The following is a 25,398-nucleotide window of genomic DNA, read 5'->3' as shown; positions in this document are numbered from 1 at the left end:
GATCTCAAGTCATATAAACTGTACTTTGATGCCTTAACAAACACTGCAGTACAACTACGTTACGGCTGGGCAGGGGGACGTGGGGCTTCGACTGTGTTTTCAGAAATGTTCGTGTGCAGGCGACTGCATTTATCTTTTTATATATGATGGTGAACACTGTGGGAGCGAGTGAAGATCCGCTCCAGCCCTCTTGAAGATCCCCAACCCGCGTCGATGTGTCGCCCGTTGACTTTCTTGCGCTCTCCAAAGAAATTCGACCCAACGACTCCCTCCAAACGCTCCCTCCGGGTCACGGCGGGGCGAGAAACACACCCTGAAGTTTGATGTTGAGAAATCTGTGGCGTGGCGTTCTTATTTGTGACTTTCATTTGGTTTGGTTTCATTTGGAGCCTGTGTGCGCGTGTCTAATTTATTATTTATCCTTCTATTATTACTAGTATTTGCTAATGTGTATTGTGCGCTGTTAATGCAGAGATGACGTGCTGCATGGTTCATTTCCGCTCTATTTAGTAACGATCTGTTATTTCTAAACGTGGTCTTTTTAGAAGTAAAACCATGGCTTTTAATTTATCTGACCATGACGTGTTTCAAAAAAAAGTTTAAAAGAAATGGTTGATACCAAACAATTATAAATAGCCTAGATGTTTCTTTGGTTATATTTTCTGTGGCGAGCGATTTTCTTTTAAGATTTTCTAGTGGCACCTCATTTGTAAATCATTTTTCTAAGATGTTCCTTTGTCCTCATGGCATTTGATAATGGGTTTTTTGCCATGTAGCCTTAAAGGCTGCAGTTTATTGATATTTTTAAAATAACTTTGTACAAACGTGTTATGTTAATGGGTAAAAAGGGGGGGGGGGGGCTTTGCCAGCATAACACTTAAAAATTAAAGTGAGTAATTCTGTCTCAAAGATTTTATGTCTCCATCTTATTCTTTATTCCAGTGTGTGCTGCCTTTTATATACAGTGTAGTATATACAGCTTTAGTATAAAACGACACTTTACTGTAAGGTTCCATTTGTCATTAATTACCTAAATTAGTTAACAATTTCAAATACTACTTAAAGGGGTAGTTGACCCAAAAATTAAAATTTGCTGATAATTCACTCATCCAAGATGTAGATGAGTTTGTTTCATCATCAGATTTGGAGAAATGTAGCATTGCATCAGTGTCTCATCAATGGATGCTCTGCAGTGAATGGGTGCCGTCAGAATTAGAGTCCAAACAGCTGATAAAAACACCATAAGTAATCCAAACCACTCCAGTCCATCAGTAAACATCTGGAGAAGACAAAACTGAAACAAATCCATCATTTTTAAATATATATATATATATTCTAAAAACATATTGCTAATGTTTCCATTCAGTTATAAAAACTCTTTAAATGGTTTTAATGGTAATTTGAATGGTATGGGAAAATTCTATTTTAGAATTTTGCAGAAAACATATATTTTTCATGTTCTCTGAACATTCTGAAACAAATAGTAACATTTTTTAAATGTTAAGCGAGTATCCAACTAAAAGATTTCTGTAAAGAAACATTCTGTGAATGATGTATAAGTCGTGGTTTTCTGCTAATGTTTTAAAAACATTATTAAACACCAGTTAACTTTTCCAAACATTCTAAATAACAAACCAGTTTTGGATTGTAAATCTATGCAAACCCCTTATACAAAGTAGTATATTCAAAAATGCTTGACAGGTCATGTGACGAAGCACTGCTGTCATCCAGGAACAGACTGCAGAAGTTGTTCATCTCTTGAGTGTGTGATGGAGGACAGGAGCGAGGGATGACGGTGTGTGGAGGTGGAGATGGTTCAGCTTTTGTTCATTTCTCTGTTTGATTGACAGCTCTGTACCTGCAGTGCACCACCAAAGGGATGCTTTATGCACTTTAACAGCTGCTGTGTGTGTGTCTCACGCTCGCTCGATCTGCATGCAGACAGTAACACAGCACCGGTCTCTTCACAGAAAGTATGTTCATTTGACACGTCTCACCAGTTTGATGTTCATATTTCTTTCTGTAGAATAAACAGATAATGAGATTCATAGATTCTGGGAAATAGGTCATACCAACCTGAGATGTTCACACAGAACTTAATACAATCACAAAAATGTCCTAAATATGTATCACAATGTATACACATTGACTTGAATGGTATGAGATGACTGAATGCTTTTAACTGTTTTCCTGTTGAACTATCACCAACTCAGACTATTTCAAATATAGTGAATTGAGCTACAAACTTTATCATAATGCAGAATGTTTCCATCTAACATGTAATTTTGAGCTGCATCTCGTTATATTCACTATCACTAGTTAGCAGTGAACCGGATCTCACCTATGTTCATAGATGTGTGTTGGATTTTAACTTTTAAATTGAAATATTGATGTAATATTTGTAAACATAATACTTTTTCGCTTATTTCAGTTAATGTCGTAAAACTAGCACGTTATAGTGCTGACAGTGTCGTGTAAACAAGGCTGAAGAAAACGCGAAAAGCGCAGGAACAGGCGACCGATTCAATTGAATCATTTACGCAGGAACCGCTCCACTTGATTGAAACTCGTGACTTTGATCATTCAGGTTCGAGTGATTCACCTGCAAAGACCAGATCAAAAGAGCCATTCATTTTTGAATTTCAACATCACTTGGAATAACTTTGAAAAGCACAGTGCGCTGCAAAACAATTCACTGTTTCGATGCGCTCCAATCGGATCACGTGTCGCGAATAATTTGATTTCGATCGGAACTTCTAATCCCGTATCGCAAATAATACGATTCAGATCGGGACTTTGGAGCAGGTTCGCGAGTCATTTTGCAAATTTAATGATTCGAATCATCAGTTAATTACAATCTGAACTCCGAGTCCTGATCTGAATCATTATTCAGATCAGGACTTCAGATCGCAAATTATTTGATTCAGTTTGGAGCTTCGGAGAGCCAATCATATGATTCAGATTTGAACTTCGGAGAATGAATAATTTGATTCAGATCGGAACCTCGGAGTGCAGATCGCGAATCATTTAATTCAGATCGGAGCTTCGATGCGTACTAAATAATTTGATTCAGATCGGCGTGTGAATCATTTGATTGAGATTGGAACTTCGGAGTGGGTTCGCGGATCATTTGATTAAAAACGGAGATTCGGACCACGATTCATATGATTCAGATTGGAGATTGAAACTTCGGACTCGGAGTGGGTTCGCGGATCATTTGATTCAAAACGGAGATTCGGACCACGATTCATATGATTCAGATTGGAGATTGGAACTTGGGACTCGGAGTGGGTTCACGAATCATTTGATTAAGTTCCGAGCTTCGGAGCATGAATCATTTGATTCAGATTGGAATTTAGGAGCGTATCGCGAATGTTTTTTTTTTATTGAAATGGTAAAAAACATCAAACCATTAAGGCAGTAAGAAGAAAGAAAGAATGTGTACGCACAAACAGATTACTTGAGAAAATTAACCACGGTTTTACTATAGTAAAAAGAGTAGCAACCACGTTTATTGTAGGCCTATTACCACAGTTTAACTAGTAATGATTTTCTTTTGAGTAAAACCATGGTGAATTTTCGTAAGGGATGTTGCAGCTCAACAGAATAGTAATAAACGTAAAATTAAGAGAACACACAGGATTAGAAGAGAGCTTTAGTATTAACAGAACTTCAGGTAGTTATCATGTAGCTACTCATCTAGATCAGTTATGAATAAAGAAAAGAGAGGTTTAAAAGACAGTAAATATATGTCCCCACCAAAGACCAAATCAAACCTACTCCCTTAAATATAATGACCCACATTTGTTTAATTTCGCATCAGTTTGTTCGATGATATTCACTACTATTTAATATATATCCTGTATTTTGATATGATTTACATGATTTTTAACCATCTCTGTTTACACACACACTCTCAATAAACTAATGTTAAACTAATTCAATCTTTATCATATGATATATATATATATAAAAAAATAACAGCATTTAAAATGTGAAATAAAAGGACCTTTATTTAAGCAAAATTCCAATAAAACGTTTTCAGAGAGAAAAACACACATTGTGCAAATGAGAGAAAAGGCTGTGTGATCAGACACATCTGTTACAGGATCTCAAGATATCTCTGCCTTTAATTAGCAGGAGAACAGTCGGATTCATTAAAACAAAATCAGTAAAAACAGTACAGTATCTTGAAGTATAAAAGTAGGGACTGGTTTGCATATCATCGCTCAACACTGCTGGAAACTCTCAGTGTTTTCTTGCTTAGCTTTAAAAAGTCAGTCTGATTCCCATCAGGCTCATCTGATGATCGACTTCACTCCACGTCCTTCTGCAGACTGAAAAAAAGGATAAATATTTATTAAGAATGGTTTGCAAGTTGATAAAGGTACAAAAAAAAAAAAAAAAAAAAAAGTTCTAAATATTAAATAAGTATTAAATATTTATGTTGAAGTTGATGAAAAGCTAATAATTAGAACTTTAGAAAAAAATGAATAAATTTAATTAGTTCAATTAAAAATATCTACCAAAAATTTTAACATAAATAAGAAAATAAAGGTGGTCTGAGTTGATTAAGCAAGTTATGTCAGAAAAAAAAAATTTAGAAAAATTTAGATTATCTAAATATTTATTATGAGGTAGGGTAGTGAGTTGATGAAAAGCTCATTACAATAAAATGTAAAATATTTGAATACATGTATAAATAAGTACTAAATAACAGTGTTGTTAAATTATTGAAATTAACTTTTTTTAATTAACTATTTTAGACAATACTAGAAAATATTTTGAGCATGTAACATGTTTGTGAAACCCTGTTAAAAAAAAATACAAATAAAATACAAACTGCATGATGAAGATTAAGAGATTTTATACAATAAAATCACCTGTTTGTAATGGAAAACGAATAATTAAATCAGAAAAAAAAATAATAAAAAATCTAAATATATAAATAAAATAAATATTATAACAGAAATGTGTGTATTAATCTGCATGTGATGTGATCAGAGAAGGGTGAGAATGTGATAGTTGTGTGTAGTGAGTCACCTCTCCAGATATTCTCGGACGTTATCGTGTCCGTAGAACTTGGCGAGTCTGGTGAGAGCCCCGGTCGCACAGCGTCCATCACGCTTACGACACAGACTGCAGTTACACACTCCTCGACAGATGGGACACTCCCACGACTGCACACACACACACACACACACACACACACACGATCAGTGATTTAATGCTTCTAAAAGCTAGAAATCCAAAACTCGTATGCAAAGTTAAATATTCCATATTGCCATGATCTTTCACCAAGAAAAGGCTTCTGCGTGTTGGTTGAAAAAATTTATTCAAATTTAAGAGTTGCTCAAACCAGTGATATTTTAGTGTTATTGCACTACTGATATTTTGCATAGAATACATTGTTTAACAATACTATTGTACACTCATCCAACTGTAATCATAACCACTGTTCTAACGTTGCTGCTGTTCATAATGTGTATATATAATCCTACATTGCATTTATATTCTGTATATACTCTGCTCAATACTGTATATAGCAACTCCACTGTACATTCTGTAAATCATAGCTTTACTTACTCTGCACTTATATGTACTGTATATAAAACACTATATTCATGCAGTGGATTTTTGTCTGTTCAGTTTTCATTTTAACAGTCTTTTTCACTTCTATTAGTTTTTTTTAGTTATTCATTTTGCTTTAGTTTTATTTCAGTTGAAAAAATGAAAATGACAAAGGTTGCTGTGGCAACGAATTGAAATAAGTTGACATTTTTCATCTAAAATGTATATTTTATTTCATTTATTATTTTTTAAATGTCTATCTCATTTTATTTTTAGACATTTTAGTTTTATTATTTATCAGTTTTACTTTAACTTATTTCATTTAGTCGCTACAGCAGCAATTTCTAATTTTTATTTTAGAGAAAGTTATTTTTAGATTTGTAATATTTCCATTTTAGTTTAATTTCTTTCCATCACAATATTTTTCATTTTAATCATTAAAGTTTACTTTCTAATATTTTTGTCTATTTAGCTTTATTTTAATTTATTAGTTGAACGTTTTTTTTTAATTATTACTTATTGGTGTTAGATTTTTTTTGGATTAGTTTCTAATTATTTTAATTTTTTATTTTAGTACTTTAACTTCATCTTAATTTCAGTTTCTTTCCGAAGCAAGATTTCTTATTTTTCTCATTTAAGTTTTTTAATTGTATATTTATTTTATTATATGTGACCCTGAAACACAAACCCAGTCATATCAGTCAATTTTGTGAAATGAATCATCTTTCCATTGATGTGTGGTGTGTTAGGATCAGACAATATTTGCTCGAGATGCAACTGTTTGAAAATCTGGAATCTGAGGGTGCAAAAAATCTAAATATTGAGAAAATCATCTTTAAAGTTGTCCAAATGAAGTTCTTAGTAATGCATATTACTAATCAAACATTAAGTTTTGATATATTTAAAGTAGGAAATTTACTAAATGTCTTCATGGAACATGATCTTTACTTAATATCCTGATGATTTTTGGCATAAAAGGAAAATCAATAATTGTGACCCATACAGTGTGTTGTTGTCTATTTCTTCACACATGCACCAGACTCCACACGTCTCATCTGTGTGTGAACAGTGTGCGGTGACTCACAGGGTCCAGCAGCGCGGCGCGGACGTCTTCTCCGTAGCGGTTGCGTAAGCAGGGGCCGCAGAACTGACCTTTGACCCCGCCGCAGTAGAGACCCCTGCACTCAGTCTTGGTGTCGAGGGTCTTCTGCCGGCACTGGTGACACGTGCTGCCCTGAGATCAGTGATGAAGCATTAGTGCAGCTCTGGATCACACTCAAGACACACTGCGCTCCTCACACTCACGTTCTCTTTATCCAGGATCTTGTCTTTGGCGCGATCGGCCACGTTCTCCAGCTCTTCTTCTGTGATGTCCTCCGGCATCCGTATGGAGTCACGAGAGCGACGCTTCCTCTGCTTCGGCCGAGCGTCTCCCAGATCCTCCCTGACCTGCGGAAAACCACATCACACACACACAAACACACCTTCAGGATTCATAATGCACCAAAAACATACATCAGAGTACTTCAACTTCAACATTTATGTATTAGTTTAAATAGTTATTTTTTTATTCTTTTTTAATATATCGGTTTATATATATTCTTATTTCAGTTTATTAGTTGAATAACTACTTTTTTTATTTTAGAATTTATTTATTTTTTACCTTTTTTTGATTCAGGAAAGATTAATGCATTAAAAATAAAAAAATAAAATTGTCCTTTAACCTATTTGTAATTTTTATTTTAGTTTTTTTTAATCTAATAATTAATTTTTATTTGATTAATACATTTTTTAACTATTTTTCTTAATGCCTTTTTAGCTTTCATTTCAGTTTACTACTTTTTTTATACATTCATTATTTGAATACATATATATATATATATATAATAGAAATCAGTTAATTTTAATTTGAGGGGGAAATTTATATATATATATATATATATATATTATTCATATAATTAATGAATAAAAAAAAATAGATAAATACATAAATTATATTATATGCGGATGTTTTTTGGTTCAGTTGACTCCAGATGAATTGTGTTCCGTTTTCTGTGTCTCTTGCCTCCATCAGGCGCTTGATGTCCATCTGTCCGCTCTCTCTCTTCAGAGGAGCAGGTTTTTCCTCCACCTCTATCCCAAAATGCTCTGGGGGTCTGGCCTTGCGACCCGGGTTTCGTCTCTCGACCTGAACCTCTGAAAACCGTCGTTTCGGGGCGGACGGCTTCTTCTTCTGCTGTTCAGGGCACAGAAAGACTATCAATATGAAGTACATGTAACTGAACTGGGCAGATGTGAAGAGAAAACAGAGGGATCTCAGGCATGTTCTGTGTAGATGAGCGGTGCAAGGGATTGTGGGATCTCACCGTCGGTGTCGTCTTAGCAGGAAGTTCAGGCAAAGAACTCAAGTCTGCAAAAAGTTTTGCAAGCTGCAAGGAAAGAGTTTTTTTCAGTTTACGTAAGCATCCAAGATATTATGAAAAAGTGGATTACAAATAAACTGAATTTGCATCAGTAATCAAATACATGACAATACTGCTATAAATTAATAATAATTAACAATATAATATTACATATAACAATGCAAATGAAGACTGTTTTAATTTATATTATATTTTTTTAAATATTAAAAAATAGTACTTTAAAACAATTTAAAAAGTAAAAAAATATATTATTTATAAAAAAAAATGCTATTAAAATGTATTACAAATATAATTTTAAAAGTTAAAACATTTTTTTTACAAATATGAATATTTTTCTTTTGAATTGTATTTTGTTAGAAAAACCTTCATAACAAAATACAAATAATATTAGTTATAAATACATATGCAAATGTATATATATATTTTATTTTTTTAAACATATTGTAAAACAAAATTGAAGTAAAGATTTATTAAGTACAAATACATATGAAAAAAATGCTGTTTTGAGTTATATTTTTCTTTTTAATAATTATAAATATTATTTTAAAACTAAATGAATTCATAAAATGTCATATATTAATAGTATGATTATTAGTTACATATATATACACATACATATACACATATATATAAATATATATATATATATATATATATATATATATAAATGAGAAATGCTGTTTTTAATTTTATTTAAAAATGTAACATTTTTAAACTAAATTAAAGTAAAAGTATTATTATGATTTACAAATATGTGAAAAATATTTTAAATGGTATTTTATTTAAAAATATTATAAACATTATTTTAAAACAAAATGAAAAAAAAAAGTAAAAACAAGAATTGCTATAATTATTATTTATAAATATATATGAAAAATGCTGTTTTGAATTATATTTTATAATTTAAAAAAAAAGAAAAACATGATAAAAATAGTAATAAAGAGATAGAATACTACCATAGCTTTATTTTCTTGGATGTTCTTGGCTCTCTTGCTCAGTATCTGCATCTCTTGGTCGGTCAGTAGACTCTCCACACTGGTCACCTGATCAGAGGGCTTTGATTGGCTCTCTGCTCGTATACGCTCATATAATGTAGACTCTTTTGATTGCTCTGGTTCGCGCCGCTTCCTGTTTCCTCCTGCAGACTTCCTGCTGATAGGCGGAGCTGGGGGCAGGGCCTCTTTGTTGCCTTTTTTGGCAGTGTTCCGTTTAGGGGCGGGGCCTCTCTTGGTGGGAAACTTGAATGCGACACACAGTCCAGAGCTGCGCCTCTTTTTAGACGCCGGCTCCTCTCCGTCAGAATAAAAGCCGTTGTCGTCGCTGTCGTTATCAGTGCCCTCGCTCTGCTGGTGACATTTACATTTGAGATAGATATATAAAATTAAAGAAATAGTTCAGCCAAAATTTTAATAAGCTGAAAATGTCCTCACTCTCGGGCCATTCAAGATTAGGATGAGTTCGTTTCTGCATCAGATTTGGAGAAATGTAGCATTGCATCAGTTGCTCAGCAATAGATGCTCTGCAGTGAATGGGTGCCGTCAGATTGAGAGTCCAAACAGCTGATAAAAACACCACAATAATCCACACTGCTCCAGCTCATCAGTTAACATCTGGAGAAGTAGGGCTGGGTAAAGATTTTTCGATTAATCGTTTTTTAAAATGTGGTCGATTCAAAATCGATTCTCAAAGGCCATGAATCGATTTTTTTTCCCATATTTATTTCCGCAGACATTGAACGTAAGATTAGCGTTAATCTAATTACAAATCTTCTCCACTAGATGTCACCCTCTTATGTGCCTTGTGCGATGTTACCTACGAACCCGTCATTCATTCATTCAGTGCTTAAAGCAGTGATTTTTTACATTAATTGATAAAAAAAATTAGGCTACTAAAGAAATATAAGCTGTTTTTATGTGAAATTATTTTGTTTTTCATAAATTATTTTCAGACATGAGCAGACTTAACTCACATAACATGACGAACACATACAAGCGCGCACTTTGGCAGAATTCAATTCAAATAGTCATCAACAGCCATTAGTTCGGTAAAAGGGAGAAAAAAAATAAATGTGGAGAATGCCAGCGACTGAACATATACGAATCTTACATACATCTCTGGAGAGAACCTCATATTATTAAATTCGAAAGTGCTTTCCATATTTGGATCATAGGCTACATTTGTGAACGCACATTTTCTGCAATGTCGCGCGTCAAGTCATGCTCCCGTGCGCGTCTTACAGACTGCATCTTAAAGCCTCTTATACTTTCTGCGTCCGCGAGTCCGCTATATATGGACCGCTAGTTAGGCATGACGTAAAAATCATCCTCGGAGAGTGTGTGCCGAGGCTCTGAGCAGACGACTGCATGGACAGGTGCGCGTGGTCAGTAGTCTTCAAAAACACAATTGCACATGTTCAGGCAGTGTGAAGAAGCTCATTGCTACTCGAACCTGTGCAATCCGTCAATAAATGAATATAAAGACAGCGATGTGCAATGATTCTGGGCAATTGTTTGTTCACGTTTGTTGCAGAGCGGACCATCAGCGTGCGCTTTCGGAAGAATAAATGGAAGAAGTCCACGTCCGCGCTGACCGTGTATGCATCTGGATTGCTCATGCGGAAAGTATAACACAGGCATAAATAATAACACATAAAAAGTCAGGGGTGTGGAAGCATTTTAGATTTCGTAAGACGACGACGATAGAACAAAGCATTTTTCATCTTGCATCAAACTTGTATTTATTTAACATAATTTTATGCATTTGAAAATTAGAGATGGGTTCTGTTTTAATGTACCCAAGTTTACCTAAAATAAAAGAGTTTAATATACAGGTTTGTGGCTCTTAATTTCTTTTTATTAATTACCCAATTGTAAACGTATGTTCATTGTTCTTTTTTATACAAATAGTATTTGTATTAAATCTATATTAATTAACTTGAATCGAGATCGAATCGATTTGAGAGCTTGTGAATCGAAATCGACTCGATCTGGAACATCTGAATCGATACCCAGCCCTATTTGAGAAGTGAAAAACTGCATGTTTGTAAGGAATAAATCCATCAGTAAGACATTTATAACCTCAAACCTTTGTTTCCAGCTAAAATACAAGTCTCTAATCCATAATAATTCTTCCTCCAGTGAATAAATCCATCTCCTGTTGTCTCTCACTTCAAAATCCACACATATTAGTTTAGAGCTGTTTTGGACTGTAAACAGGGCTTGATCCATGCAGATTTCTCTCCTGATTCAGACCAAAACCATTTTTCACTGGAGGAAGCATTATTATGGATTATGGACTCGTATTTTAGTCTTAATGATGGATTTGTTTGTAACAAATGCACGTCTTTTCACTTCTCAAGAGGATTACTTGTGGATTATTGTGACGGTTTTATCAGCTGTTTGGACTCATTTTGACGGCACCCATTCACTGCTTAGCATATATCGCTGAGCAACTGATGCAATGCTACACTTTTCTAAATCTGATGAAGACACAAACTCATCGGGACGGTTTGAATGGTTCCTTTAACCCAAACGGAGCAGACATCATAACTGTACATGGTATTTTCGGTCATATTTACCACTGGTTTTCTCCAGTCACACTCTTCCGCAGAGAATCCCTCGAACTCGCTCTCGCTCTCGGTGTCCATGAAGGCCTGCGCCAGCTCATCCGTCATGTGTTTGGACCTGAAGCAAACGTCCTGACACAGACAGAGTGACTAAACATTACGATTATTATTATTACTCCTGGATTGTGTGAAAACCATCTCGATTATTAACAGCGCTGTTTTGCAGCGTAAAGGTGCCCTGCCATGCTCTTGGTTTGTTTTAAGTGTATTTATATTTCTAATACGAACTCAGAAAAGCAAATGAATGACGGTTCGGTCTCAATCGATTTAAAAGCATTGCTTGTAAGAGGTAAAGCAACTCTTCTGAACACAGGACAGTTTCTGGTTTCCTCACAACAGATGAAGATCTGGAGACTGACAGAGACACAGAGAAATCCAGGCTGTCAACCACAGCTAGAAAACACACTCCCTAGTTCACTCATCCCATAAAACCTTGGAGCAGTTCAACAAAAAAAATCAGGGTCAAAGGACAACTCCATAGATCAGAGTTATCATAGTTAACTAAAACCACTTCAAACTTCAAAAGTGCTTATGAACTTCTATTTTTAAGCTAATATTGATTTTATTTCAAGTAACATGGATTTATATTACAAAGTAAAAAAATTATATATATATATATATACAATATTAAATCTGAAATGGTAATAAAAACTATTACGGTTTAAAACTAAACTGTTTTTGACAAACAACAGCACACTTTGTGTTTTCATATCTTTAGGGAAAAAATATGCACCCATAAAAGTAAATATTGTATGGCAAATTGGTTCCAAATATTAATAACCAATCATCAGTAATACTTTGCATTAATTTGTAACACTGTAGATGATACTAACAGGCTTCCAGGATCCCTTTGATTGGATGCTGTCTCTGCTGTCCTCTGATACATCTGCTACTTCCAGCTGCTTGGCCTGAACACAAGAGGTTTATTAGAGCAAATATTAAATAATTACAATTATATATATATATATATATATATAAACTATTAATTATAATAATAATAAAAACAAGAAAAATGTATGCATTAATTACTACTTCTACTGTAAACGTTAATTATAATATGCATTGCATAAAAAATTATTAATGACATTTTTTGTAATATTATAATGCCCTATATTAACAAGAAATTTTGTTATTAACTTGGTGCAGACATCAAAAGATATCCATAAATGCAAAGATCTGAATATCTAAAGAAAAGAAAACGCAATAAAAGTGTTTTTAAGATGCATTATCATTAACACTGCAGACTTTATTACATTTTCTGCTGATCATCTTCTGTGGCTCATTAAATATGAATTTAATCTAGTTTTAAACCGACGATCATTGATAAGTGTGTGCACGCGCTTACTCGACTCTCGAAACCGTCGCTGTTTGTCTTAAAAGACATTTTACTGGAAAACACTTCTAATCGCTCTTACCTTCAAGGATGCTCTGCGTGTTTTCATCGTTTTAAGAATTAAAGTGATTGTTTGGTGCTTCTCTGTGTGCGATTACAACTCTTTAATGAATGAAAGGTTTAAAAAACAACACGAGCGCACAGGAGGCTGTGAGAAAACAGAGGGGTGATTACGTTACCAATCCGTCACTAAAGAGCTCATCAGCTCACTTTGAATTCATTATTATTGACATAATACCTATTATATATTAAAATTATAAACAGGTGATAGAATGTACAAGACAAAAAGTCTCCTCCTTAAGTTTGATGTGAGATTTAACTGTACCGGATCCCCCCGCGATCGCGCCTTCGGTTTGAATGGAACAGTCCAGAATGCGGCTTCGCGGGAAATGCCTCACGCGGACACATCATTCACTCAATGCGTGCACACATGCAGCTATAAAGCGTGTACTGCATTTATAAACGCGGTTAAATAGACATTCAGAGGCTTGTTGGTGATATTTATCCTCATAACAACTATAACATCGCTCCACAGAGACAGAAAAATAGTTTGACCGAGTATATGTGGCCCTGGAGCATAAAAAAAGTCGTAAGGGTCAATTTTTGGGGAAATTGAGATTTATACACAATCTGAAAGCTGAATAAATAAGCTCTCCATTGGTGTAAGGATTTGTTAGGATATGACAATATTTAGCTGAGATGCAACTATTTTAAAATCTGGAGTCTGAGGGTGCAGAAAACTTAAAATACTGAGAAAATCATATCTTTAAAGTTATCCAAATTAAGTTCTTAGCAATGGTTATTATTAATCAAAAGTTACATTTGTATATATTTACAGTAGGAAATGTACAAAATATATTTATGGAACATGATCTTTACTATATCCTTAATGATTTTTGACATAAAAGAAAAATGTATAATTTTGAACCATGCAATGTATTGTAGTCTATTGCTACAAATATACCTGTGCTACTTAAGACTGCTTTTGTGCTCAAGGGACACTTATTATATAAAAAAAATGGCATAGTGCTGCCATACAGTACACACTAGGCTATTATTATAATAGCATCACTCCCAATGATGCCCAAACATTCTGTCTAAAGGGATAGTTCACACAAAAATGGACATTTACCCACCCTCATCTTGTACCAAACTTGTATTCATTTCTTTCGTCTGTTGAACACAAAAGAAGATATTTCGTTAAAATGTCAGTGGTCCACTTGATGCTCCCCACTGACTTCTATGGTATGGAAGAAATACTATGGATGACCATAAAACATCTTCTTCTGTGTTTAACAGAAGAAAGAAACTCATACAGGGTTGGAACAACTTGAGGGTGAGTATAAATGATGACAGATTTGTACTTTTGGGTGAGCTATCCCCTAAGTTTTGAGAACAGAGCTGCGCAAATCCACTTCATTTTCAGCGTTTATTTGCGCATCTTTACCGTCTTTACTGGCGAGATGCGCATTAATGATCGGCCGATCGTGATCGGAGCAGCCCTATATTTAAGTTTAAGTTGAGTGAACTTAAAATAGTTTGTTCATATAATATTAAATTAAGTTGAGTGAACTTAAATTTGTAAGTTAACTTAATCCCTTTGATTGCTTGAATAAATTGATACAACATTTAATCTTAAGTTAGGAAAACAAAACAAAGTTATTCAAATAACAAAAAAAAATAGTTGAAAAACAAAATTACTTGTTGTAAAAGCACACATTTTTAACTTCAATGAACTAAAAATTTTAAGGCAACCAGGTAATTTACTTTTTTGAGTCAAACTAACAAATATTTTTTTTACAGAATGCTCTATTGGGAAAGCTCACTAGATTTATAACAAGCCCAAAAATGCATTTATTCTTTTTGCTTAGAAGGAATATTTGCTAGTATAGTCCACACACATGTTGCTCAGGTTGTTTACATCTGATGCCAAGGTAGTTTAACCCCAAATATCATCATCCAGGTTTTTTTTTTTTTTTTTTTTTTTTATAGGCAGCTATATATTTTCATGTATAAAGACCCCCCGAAATTAAATAAAAAACAATATTTTGAAATCTATTATTTTTAAATTTCATTATTACATTTTTTGTAAGTATTTACTGCTACTACTATAACATACTGTATTGTTAGCTGCATTTGTTTATTTTAGTTATTTATTATCATTTTTTTTTACATTTTAATCAAAATGTTATGATTTATTTATGCATGCATTTTTATTTAAATGTTTATTTACTTAGTTTAAGTTTTAAATGTATTAGTTAATTTGTACATTTACACTGATTTTCTCAAAACTTTTACAAAGACCACTGAGGCTCACTAGTTTGCAACGTATTTCCATCTAGTCATCTGTCAATAAAAATTTCTGACAAAAACCGCTAATTTAATGTGTCCGCCTTATTTTGAACACAAGATCGGGCGCCATTTGTAACTTCCGGTGTCTTTCGTTTACAGGTATTTTACCTGTACAAATCAGTATTATGCTGTTTGATATTATTATATATAATTTTTTAAAAATATATTTGTATAATATTATTTTAATATATTGTCTTTAAAATTAACATGCTAGTTTGTCGGCGCGATAGTTTTACAGTTTGCTGTACTTTTTTGCAGCGGCTAATGAACCGGAAGTCCTGCAAATTTACAGAATATTTACAGCTATTTCGATTTTTTTTATGCTATTATAATTTTTAAGTGTATATAATAATAGAAATATATGTACATAGCCTAGTGCAACCTTAATAATGTGTATGAGATTATGAAAGTGTGCATCAGCATGTTTTCCGCTCATCTGCTCCTGAGTGAGTGCTATTGTTGTGTTTGATGTCTTCGCCCACATATACGTGTGACACCCCCCCCCCCATCATGTTTTCTGCTCAATTAGTGGCTAGTGAAGCGCTTTTTCTCGTTTGTCAGCACAAACACCTGCATCCGGAAACGTCCCCCATCAATACTGCTTTATTCGGCAAACCTTCACTTAAGCGCTCAGCTCGCGGTGCGCGAGTGACAGCGAAATGATACGGACCCAGCGCTGTCTCACAGAGAGAAGGCAAATTACCAACAGCTGCTTGAGCTTTGTTTAGCGGCCTGCTTTTGTGTTTTCAAGCACTTGGCACTCAAAGTCAAAGACAAACAAGCGGCTGTGTCACAAACCCTAGCTGGCGCACTTTAAGCGCCCTAGACTCCGAATGAGCTGCTTCGGCCATGTGTCTCAAATCCAGCATCGCCAGATAATTTTCAGAGGAAGCTGCTTTTTCAAATTTATTATTATTATAACATTTGAAACACAGAATGACATTAATATATTACATGCCAGGGAGCAAGAAAATTATATACTTGCATGATTTGTTGCTAAATGGCATTGTGACGTCATTGCGTAATCGAAGTGCAACATTGTGTCAGTGCATCAAATCTCAGCAAACAAAAAAATATGTTAATTATTATTATTATTATTGTTATTTTGTTGTTTAAGGGTACAATCCATACCATACATATAATGTAGACAGTTAAATCATACTTCAAACAAACATGAGCATGATATATAACCTTAGCCTACATATACACTCTCTACATTTAACATCTGAACTGCAAGTCACTAAGTATGGCTATATCTAATTTATCCACACCTTCATTATATACCTTATATGTTCATTTAGATTTGTTCGTAAAATAATAAATGAATACTATAATATTAAAATATAGATAGGCCTATTATTTTATACAATATTGAATAATTAAACAGTTAGCCTACACATTTTTGCCTTTTACATTTGTCTATATATATATTTTCAGTGCACTGATCAACAATCACAGGTACAAGCTACAAAAAGGTGTATCATAAATGAACAATTATTAAATTGTTATTATTATTTAATTTAACTATTGCAAATATCAGGAAACTTAATATGCATGATCTCTTTTTGTGTAATTAAATGGAAAATTGTGTGCCTTTTTATTGTTCAAAAGTTGTTTAAAGTTGCCAAATACATTTTTCAAAATAACTTAACTTTATTTAAGTGCTTATAGAAGAAAAGTTGTTAGGGAAGTCTGAAAAGTTGCTAAATTTAGTAACAAAATTGCTAAGTTGACAGCACTGCTCAAATAGGCCTACCAAATGATTATGACTATTATTATAATTTAGAAGTGCATCAGGACCATGAAAACGATTTCAGAAAGCATGCACAGAAATGCAATTTAATGCAGACATAAAAACAGAAACGTATTAACAGATAACAATTAAAAAGGTATGGTACAATTGACTAATATTGTTAAAAAGAAAAATAATTAAAGGCAAAGCAGAGCGCATTAAAAGCGAGTCAGTGGCGACCCCTAGAGCCTCTTATAGAGAGCTGATATTATCTCAGAACTAAGGAAATCAGCTCTTATTGGGACGAATATTAACATATTATAATTTTTTTTATTATTATTACCCATGAATATTAACATTGCCTAATACATTTTTATTTAATTAAAATCGAAGGGCTTTTTATTTGTCTGTTCTTAAACTGATGCTTAAACTTAAAATATAGCCTATATTTTTGTGCATATATTAGATAATAAGATAAATAATAGGCTATAAAGCGCATATGGTAATAAACAGACCGAATGGAAAGCGCAGTATGTACATTTACATGTAGCTTTGCCTACATTTGAGTTTTTGTTTTTGTTGTTTTCTTTTCCTTTCCGCAGGTGACACGCTTTACAGTGAAGCACCTGTGTGTGACGTGCACCACATGACTGTGACGTCATCGATGTCGCAACTTCTGTTCAAGTGTTTTATGGGCATGAAAACTCCTGCGAGCTGAGAAAATGGGGTGTTGTTTTTCCTCTCCCGACGGAGACGATGAGGTAAGAGGCTGCTTTATGGTCATTTATGTTTACAGGCAGATTAAAGTAAAAAAATCTGTATTTGTTTAGCTATTAAATCTGAGGGTATAAGCACAGGACAGTGTATCAGGTGGATCTAAACTGAGACAGAAGCATTGACGCTCTTCCTTTTCACTGTTTTTAGACATGAGAAACAGATACTTTAGTAGGCTAGAAGAAGTCATTTAGTAGGTCAGTCAAGTAGATGTGTTGTTTTCATGCCTCAGTAGTTCAGAACAAGTCTTTATCTGTAAAGTGGGTCATGTGTAGCTTGACCAGAAAGAAGAGTAAACATGAAGCAAACGAAAGGAATTCTGTCTGAATGAATATAGATGATTATTCCTGTTTAGTGATTTGTGTGTGTGTACTTGTTATATTCAGTGCAGCAGAAGTGTATTAGTTTAAAGTGGTCGCTCTTTCTAATCCTTTAGTTGTGCATTTGTTCTCTTTAAGTATTCATTTGGTTTCTAATGTCACTCTTCATTTGTCACTTACAGAGAGAACCTCTGATTCAGTCCAACAATAAAACACCAACCGAGTCTGCAAGACCACCACGACCAGCCAACAGTATCTATCTATCTATCTATCTATCTATCTATCTATCTATCTATCTATCTATCTATCTATCTATCTATCTATCTATCTATCTATCATTTTATCTGTTAATCTGTGTGTTATCCTCCAGCAGATGTCGATCAGAGGAATGGCAGGTTTACGGCTCGTCGTGTTGGTGTTTCTGGTCTCGATGAGAGATTCACTGATGTTGCAGAAATGTTCAACAGACAACAGGAACACTATGAATCAATGAAGAACAAGCTTCAGACCGTTGCAAGTCGCTATCACTGTCCAGTAAATGACAGTCTGTCTGAATGCCTGAGGAGAATCAAGGAGAAACATGGTAAGATCTTCACACGTGAGGACAAAGTCTGTGCAATTGACACATCCAAGCAAAACCCTTCACTTATAATGGACCATTACAAACAGAGTCCTTCTAGGATTAATATGATGCATGAAAAGGATAGAAGTTGCACGTAAGGTTTATGCTGAATGCAACTTTGCATGTAATTTAGTCATTCAGAATCATGTTTTAGATGCATGTGATTTCACTAGAGATTTCTTATGTGTCCTATAGTACCTCAGACTACCATACAAATGGCACTTTAATTATTTTGTAATTGTCTAGTGTCAAGCCCTGCATTATGTATGCCGAATGAAATCCAGTACTTGTTTCTTACTAATTTTGTGGTGCTGATTTTGTTCCAGTGGCGCATCACACTTTCTCACAAAATAGGTGCACTTCGTAACATTTTTGCTTTCGACAGCCAGAAGGTGGAGAAATCTTGTGTTATCACTTAATCAGCAGAAAAACTCCATGACCACATGATTCCTGTCTGAATCTGAGCCAGATTTTCAAACCCAGATGATCCCGTTTTTACACATGACATTATTTCATGCATAAATCTGATTTCAAGGTTAGAATTATGGCCAGTGACAAGAAAAAATGCACACTTGAGCCCGATGTTTTCTACTACATCCAAACAGACACAGAAAATGAAGAGATTTTTGACAATAAGTGGAGTATTTGAACCAGGGTTATTATAGTTAACTAAAACTAAAACAAAAGAAAAAATATTAAAATAAAATTAATGTTAACAATAAAAAAAATAAGCTTATTTAATTTCAGCTAGTTAACAAGGTGACATTTCTCATTGTCATTTAGTTTAACTTGTACTTAAATAAATAAAATAAACTATACAGACATTTAAAAACAACAGAAACTGATAAAAAAAAAACACATTAAAAAAAATCACAAAAACTGATAGGAGAAAATATCTCATTCCAAATATTAACAAAAACTATAATGGTATCTAAAATAACAGTATTTGAATGTATATATATCCTCTCCTTTGCAGATTGTAAGTTAATTTTATAGTAAATTTTGAAAACATATTTTTGTAGTCAAAATTTAAATGTTGACATTTTAACTGCTTTAGTTATTTTAATAAATGTATTAAAGCTGATAAAAGTAATAATAAATATTTTTATTATCTTATTTTGGTAAAAACTTAAAATAAAATTAAAAATTAAAATAGGAAATTTGTAAATATTGTAAAATTTGTAAAAATCATCGTAATTTATCGCGTTAACAGTTCATGCAGAATGCTGAAGCTAGATTATTGACACAAACAAAGTTATTTCATCATATTTCTCCTGTTTTAGCTTCCTTTACATCGTTACCTCACTTACCTGTTTATTTTAGGATTCTTTAACAGACATAAAAAGCTTTAAACGGCTTGGAACATACATATTTATCTGAGCTAGTTCTGAGACCGTACAAAACAGGAATATGTCTTAGATCACCTTTTAATGTATTTCTGGCATTTTCAAGAACTAGATATAAAACAAAAGGAGACAGGGCTGTTGAACTTTTTTTGTTTCATCTTATATGGTGTATAGCTCTTCATAAATGTGTATTTTATGATGGTGTTTTTTATTTTGTGTAAACCACTTTGTGCGTTGTAGCTTTAAAAGTGTTATATAAATAACATTTCTCTGTCTCATTTTCCCTCCAGCAGAGCTCTGCCACATCAGTCTGGAGGTTAAAGGATATGACTTCAATCTGATGGTGAGATCAGACGCCGAGATCCCCAGCGAACTGAAGCAGACGCAAGAAAACGTCACCGAACTGAGCCGAGCCGCTAAATCCGTCATCTCCATCAGCACCAAACTCCACGAAATGATCGACTCACTTCTGAGAGCCGAGGACAGCATGATCAGTCAGATCGAAGCTGCTGAATCCAGACACCAGGAGCAAAAGAGGCTGGTGGACAACCTGCAGGAAAACCTCAAAGAGGCTCGGAGAGCCAAAGAACTGAGTCCGAAGTACAGGAAAGAGGCTGGGAATCTCCTCAATGAGGCTGCACTGCTCTCTGGAATCACACCCTGAACTGACTTTGTCTCTTAGTGTCTGCCAATAGCAAATATGAAGGGTTTAATATAATGTTAAATCATGAACAGAAGACTTTATTTCATTCCAAAATTTGGAAATGTAGCAGCAAATATACAGTAGATGAACGCTATAGCAATACAAATATGCAATAACCATTAAAATAATTATTTTGTAATAACATTACGTGTATGTTAAGTACATAAAACCTGACGAGAGCTATAGCGCAAGTAATAAATCAAATGTCTTGGCTGATGAAGGACTATGATCTGTTTTCAGTATTTAAACATTATTAAAGATCTAAATCATTGTCTAGTATAATCCGATCTGATGTAAAATATAAATGGACTTAAGATTTTTTTTTTTACTCATTTTTAGTGTCTTGATGATAATAAAACACCTGTTTGAGAACGAATAGTTTAACATAATGAAGGGATTTGTTATTATTTGTGTCCTTTGGTGTATCTATTTGTGTGTATTTTAATATTTTAGTTTATGAAAGCATGAACATGCTTCAGAATCATTCCTTTTATTGTGAAAATGAGTGTGAATATGAATATTGATCTAAAGTCTTAAACACTTTGCCTTTGTAACATTTTCCTCTACTGGTTTATATTTGGTAAATTAATAATTTGAATATTTTAGAATGGTTGCACCTTTTAAACATTCATTAACCATTTAATAAATTACTTTATAAATGTTTATAGTGTATTATTTTGTAGATACTTTTTGTTTTAGCACATAATAAAAGTTTATAATAAAAGTTGATGGTTCAAAATAAATAAAACCCACTTCAAAGCCCTGATCTGAACGATTCGTAAACCCGCTCCGAAGTCCCGATCTGAATCAAAAGTTTTGTGCTCTAAAGTCCCAACCTGAAACAAAAGATGTACAAACCTGCTCCATAGTTCCGATTTAAATAAAATTATTTGCGATACGTGCTCTGAAGACTTGATCTGAATCAAATGATTCATCAAATTGCTCTCAGAAATCCCAAACAGAATAATGATTCGTGAACCCATTTCGAAGTCCCAATCTGAATCAGAAGATTCACAAACCCTTTAAAAATGTCCGATTTACATAAAGTGATTGCGATACACACTTTGAATCAAAAGTTTCACGAACCCACTCTGAATCAAATGATTTGCGCTCCAACGTCCCGATCTGAAAGATTTACGAACCTGCTTCAAAAGTTCCGATTTAAATAAAATCAAATGATTCATGAAACACTCTCCGAAGTCCGGATCAGAATAATGATTTGCGAACCTGCTCCTCCGAAACTCCGATCTGAATTATTCATGAATCCGTTTCGAAACTCAAATGATTCACAAATATTCACTCCGAAGTTCCTATCTAAATCAAGTGATTCGTAACAAACGCTAAATGTTCCAATCTGAATCAAATAATTAGCAATATGCGCTTAGAAGTCCGAAGTCCGAATCTGAATCAATTCTGTGAAATGCTCGATTCGCAACCCAGTCTGAATCTAATGATTCGCGCTCTGAAGTCCAGATCTGAATCAAATGATTCATGAACCCTCTCAGAGAATCCGATTACGTGCAAACCCTGCACACGCTTTACCACTGACCATAGTATTGTTTGCAAGGAGCTACAATGCTATTTTTTTATTATTTGTATACATTTTCACCGTCATTTCACTTATATGTATGCATTATTTTTCCCAAATATTTTGAAATTAAATGTGTGTACTTATATAGTCTAATTTAGCACACAAAACATGTCTATTCGGTCGTAAATTACACATTACTGAACACATTTAACAGTAGTTACAACAGACACAGTCTACCTCGCTAGTGGAAACCGTGAAGTCACGCCCACGGGGCCATTTGATTGGCTGCTATTTGTGGACGCGGCTGTGGGTTTTATATCCTCCCCTTCCATTGGCCCGTGCCGCTGTCAATCAGAAAGCCTAACTCGCTCCATGTTAGACTGAAGTGTGTAAAAGTATTGGTGAAGGACTCGCGTGTGTTCAGTTATTTCAGCGCGTTAATGGACTAACCGAGACGTAAACGAGACGAGCGGGAAAAAGCCGTGCATATAGCATGATAAGTGAGTATATATATATATAAAAAACATCTTTTATACGAGATCTACATTAGTCTTGTGTACATTCACCGATGGCTTGGCGGTTCATCTCATGTGACTATTAAACAAACTGAGCTCATAAAGCATTTCAGATGATTAAACTCATTCATGTTTGTCTTTGAAAACTTCATATGAGGGAAAAGATATTTGGACATCTTAGATGAGAAGTGTTGATGAAAGATAGACTTTGTTCTTGCTGTTTAAAGCAGTTGACAAGGCAGTTGTGCTCGAGCTGTCATTGCTCAAGTGTGTGTGTATGCGTACATCTGTGTGTGTACGTATGTGCATGGGTTTGTACGACTTTATGTTTGTTTAAATTCTTGTTTGTATTTATGCATGCATGCATGCATGCATGGATGCTTATATTTGTTTATGCATAGTGTTTGTTTGTGTGCTTGTGTACATGCACAAAAGTTCATGGATTTGAGTGCTTGATGTGTGTATGCATACTCATGCATGGTTCTCTGTGTAACATGCATGAGTATAAATATGCATGCATGCAGTGTTATTTGTATTTAGAGTATGTGCATGCATGCATGTATTGTTTGAGTGCTTATTTGTAGTCAAAGTGTGGATGCATGGATATTTGTTAGCCTTAGCGTTTTTGAGTGTTTGTGCATGCAGTGTTTAAGTGTCTGAAGTTGTGTAATGGGAGTTGCACACACACACACACACACACATCAGTCACATGGTTCACCTTCCTTTCAGTCACTGCATGACAGATGATCAGCCTGTTTTTAAAGGAGCAAGATTATAAAAGGAAATGACCTCTGTTATGAGAGAAGCCACTCGTGAAGAGATAAGAGTTGTGCCCAACGAGCAGAAAATCACAGTTGTGTCCTCTTTTTATCTGACAGCTGATTAGATGCATGCAGATGTGGCTGGTGTCCCTCTGGCACGTGAAGACCACAGCTGTTCAGATGTTATGATATGGTATGTTTTGTAGATGTGAGCTGATGAACATCACACATACAGTTGGTTCCAGTGACAGTTTCTCGTCTCAGCCTCAGATTGCAGGGCCACAGTCTGGTTACTGACCGTCTGATGCATTTGTGCACAGAAACGAGCTGGTTGCAATCACCATATTTGGTGAAATTTGCAAGGTTAGTGTCATTAAAGACGCTAAGAGGCACTTGGTGCCTATTCTCCTTTGTATTCAGAGTTCAGTATGTGAAAAAGTTGAGATGTTTTAATTGCAGTATGAAATTAATCAGTATGAAATACAATTATTTGGTGAGTGATTCATTTCCATCAATCATTTCAAACTGTCCGTCGATTCAGAGAGAATTGATTTGAAACTCTAATTCACAGATTTGTTCGGTTTCATAAAAAATTGAAAGGATGTTTCCGTGTGACATTTTTCATGCATTAAAATTGTTTAGTAAGAGTAAATGATATTAGGGCCGAGTTGACAGTGTTGATTTCTTTATTTTGACCCATCTTCGTTTTAATGAACTGATATCGATTCTTAAAACCCAAGATTGATCTTTGTGTGCAGTTGATTATAATAAGCTTTGTGATTCACTTTTGGTATCAAACAAAGTCTCAGCTTTGGTAGTTTGGACTCGGTTGTTAATTTAAATCTTTTTAAATATCATCACCGACTGATATAGTACAGTTATCGTTAATCGAGAGATTGTTTTTGTTAAGAAAAAATGCACATGTACTGTTCCTGATATTTGTCGAAGTGAATCAAAATCCAATCGAATCAGGAGCTTGTGAATCCGAATTGGATCAATTGGTGAAGAGTTTTGTGTTTGTTGATTTTAATATCAAATTTTTCATTTCCAGTGTATTTTTGTAATATAAATTTCCAGTTAAACCCACTCAAGAGTGGTTCTCAAATGAAATGAACTCTTTAACAAGTCTCTTCTTGTATAAGTGGGCGATTCTTGGCCAGAACAAGCTGCAAATTGGTCCAGACTCTGTGGAAAGTCAGAAGTATAGGAGTGTGTCACTGATCTCGAGGGAGTGATACTGATCGTCGGTTTCTCTTACACTGTTATCATTCCTGTCTGTGCGGTTTGGATCTTCTTCTTTGAGCAGGGATTTCTGCTCACGTCTGACCTTTAAATGGCACCTTATTACGACTGTGTGCTTACCGATGATTATTAACGTGTGAACGATGTGCTGTCTGCACTGGGATGTTTCATTACTGTCCGTGTTTTAGTGGATGTTCACTCTCTCCTCTACATGCATAACCCACAGGCAGTTCATTAATCTGTGATTTAAATCAATACGAAACAGTCTAAAGAGATTGGGAGTACAATAATGCAGATGTGAGTGTAATTGGCACTGACGGCGTCTCCAGCGTCCTCGGGGTCCATCGCTTTAGAGCTTTCAATAAGAATAAGAGCTTTATAAGTCATTGTAGATTTGACAACATGCTCACGGCTGTGAGAAAATTACATTTGTGCTGCTTTCTTTTTTGCAGCCTTATTAAACATTCGATTTTTTTTCTCCAAGTGCC

The 25,398-nt window shown here is 34.4% G+C and overlaps 3 protein-coding genes across 6 annotated transcripts in view; 2 read left to right on the top strand and 1 right to left on the bottom strand.

Moving 5' to 3' along the window:
- Window positions 1-3,986: 3,986 nt before the first annotated feature.
- cdca7b (cell division cycle associated 7b) lies at window positions 3,987-13,170 on the bottom strand. Of its 2 annotated transcripts, none has more exons than XM_059555595.1 (10): window positions 13,035-13,170; window positions 12,453-12,527; window positions 11,572-11,691; window positions 8,951-9,340; window positions 7,938-8,000; window positions 7,637-7,807; window positions 6,877-7,020; window positions 6,656-6,805; window positions 5,044-5,180; window positions 3,987-4,337 (listed from the first exon to the last, which is right to left on the bottom strand). In XM_059555595.1, the coding sequence occupies exons 1-10, from the start codon at window positions 13,059-13,061 to the stop codon at window positions 4,316-4,318; spliced, it is 1,299 nt and encodes a 432-aa protein (XP_059411578.1). In that variant the 5' UTR covers window positions 13,062-13,170; the 3' UTR covers window positions 3,987-4,315. The 2 variants fall into 2 exon arrangements, with proteins under 2 accessions (XP_059411578.1, XP_059411577.1); XM_059555594.1 differs by lacking the exon at window positions 13,035-13,170 and adding an exon at window positions 12,965-13,018.
- Window positions 13,171-17,704: 4,534 nt separating this feature from the next.
- LOC132144606 (uncharacterized) lies at window positions 17,705-21,237 on the top strand. Of its 2 annotated transcripts, none has more exons than XM_059555170.1 (4): window positions 17,705-17,857; window positions 18,373-18,442; window positions 18,564-18,773; window positions 20,452-21,237. In XM_059555170.1, the coding sequence occupies exons 1-4, from the start codon at window positions 17,819-17,821 to the stop codon at window positions 20,820-20,822; spliced, it is 690 nt and encodes a 229-aa protein (XP_059411153.1). In that variant the 5' UTR covers window positions 17,705-17,818; the 3' UTR covers window positions 20,823-21,237. The 2 variants fall into 2 exon arrangements, with proteins under 2 accessions (XP_059411153.1, XP_059411152.1); XM_059555169.1 differs by having other exon boundaries at window positions 18,561-18,773.
- A 1,498-nt stretch (window positions 21,238-22,735) lies between these two features.
- Window positions 22,736-25,398, top strand: part of LOC132144979 (hyccin-like) — a 41,258-nt gene continuing 38,595 nt past the window's right edge. For both annotated transcript variants that reach the window (XM_059555612.1, XM_059555618.1), the window contains exon 1: window positions 22,736-22,892. The gene's annotated coding sequence lies outside the window, so the exon portion shown is untranslated. The remainder of the gene's footprint in view (window positions 22,893-25,398) is intronic.

Source organism: Carassius carassius, chromosome 8, assembly GCF_963082965.1.
Source record: "Carassius carassius chromosome 8, fCarCar2.1, whole genome shotgun sequence".
Classification (NCBI taxonomy): domain Eukaryota; kingdom Metazoa; phylum Chordata; class Actinopteri; order Cypriniformes; family Cyprinidae; genus Carassius; species Carassius carassius.
This window is presented reverse-complemented; position numbering and strand designations above follow the sequence as displayed.

Coding starts and splice junctions, on each gene's coding strand:
- cdca7b (XM_059555594.1), bottom strand. CDS start 13,003: ATGTCTTTTAAGACAAACAGCGACGGTTTCGAGAGTCGA. Junction 9,341..11,571: donor GTGACTGGAGAAAACCAGTG/GTAAATATGACC, acceptor AAATGTCACCAG/CAGAGCGAGGGCACTGATAA. Junction 8,001..8,950: donor TCCAAGAAAATAAAGCTATG/GTAGTATTCTAT, acceptor CTTTCCTTGCAG/CTTGCAAAACTTTTTGCAGA.
- LOC132144606 (XM_059555169.1), top strand. CDS start 17,819: ATGGGGTGTTGTTTTTCCTCTCCCGACGGAGACGATGAG. Junction 17,858..18,372: donor CTCCCGACGGAGACGATGAG/GTAAGAGGCTGC, acceptor TGTCACTTACAG/AGAGAACCTCTGATTCAGTC. Junction 18,443..18,560: donor ACCACCACGACCAGCCAACA/GTATCTATCTAT, acceptor GTTATCCTCCAG/CAGATGTCGATCAGAGGAAT.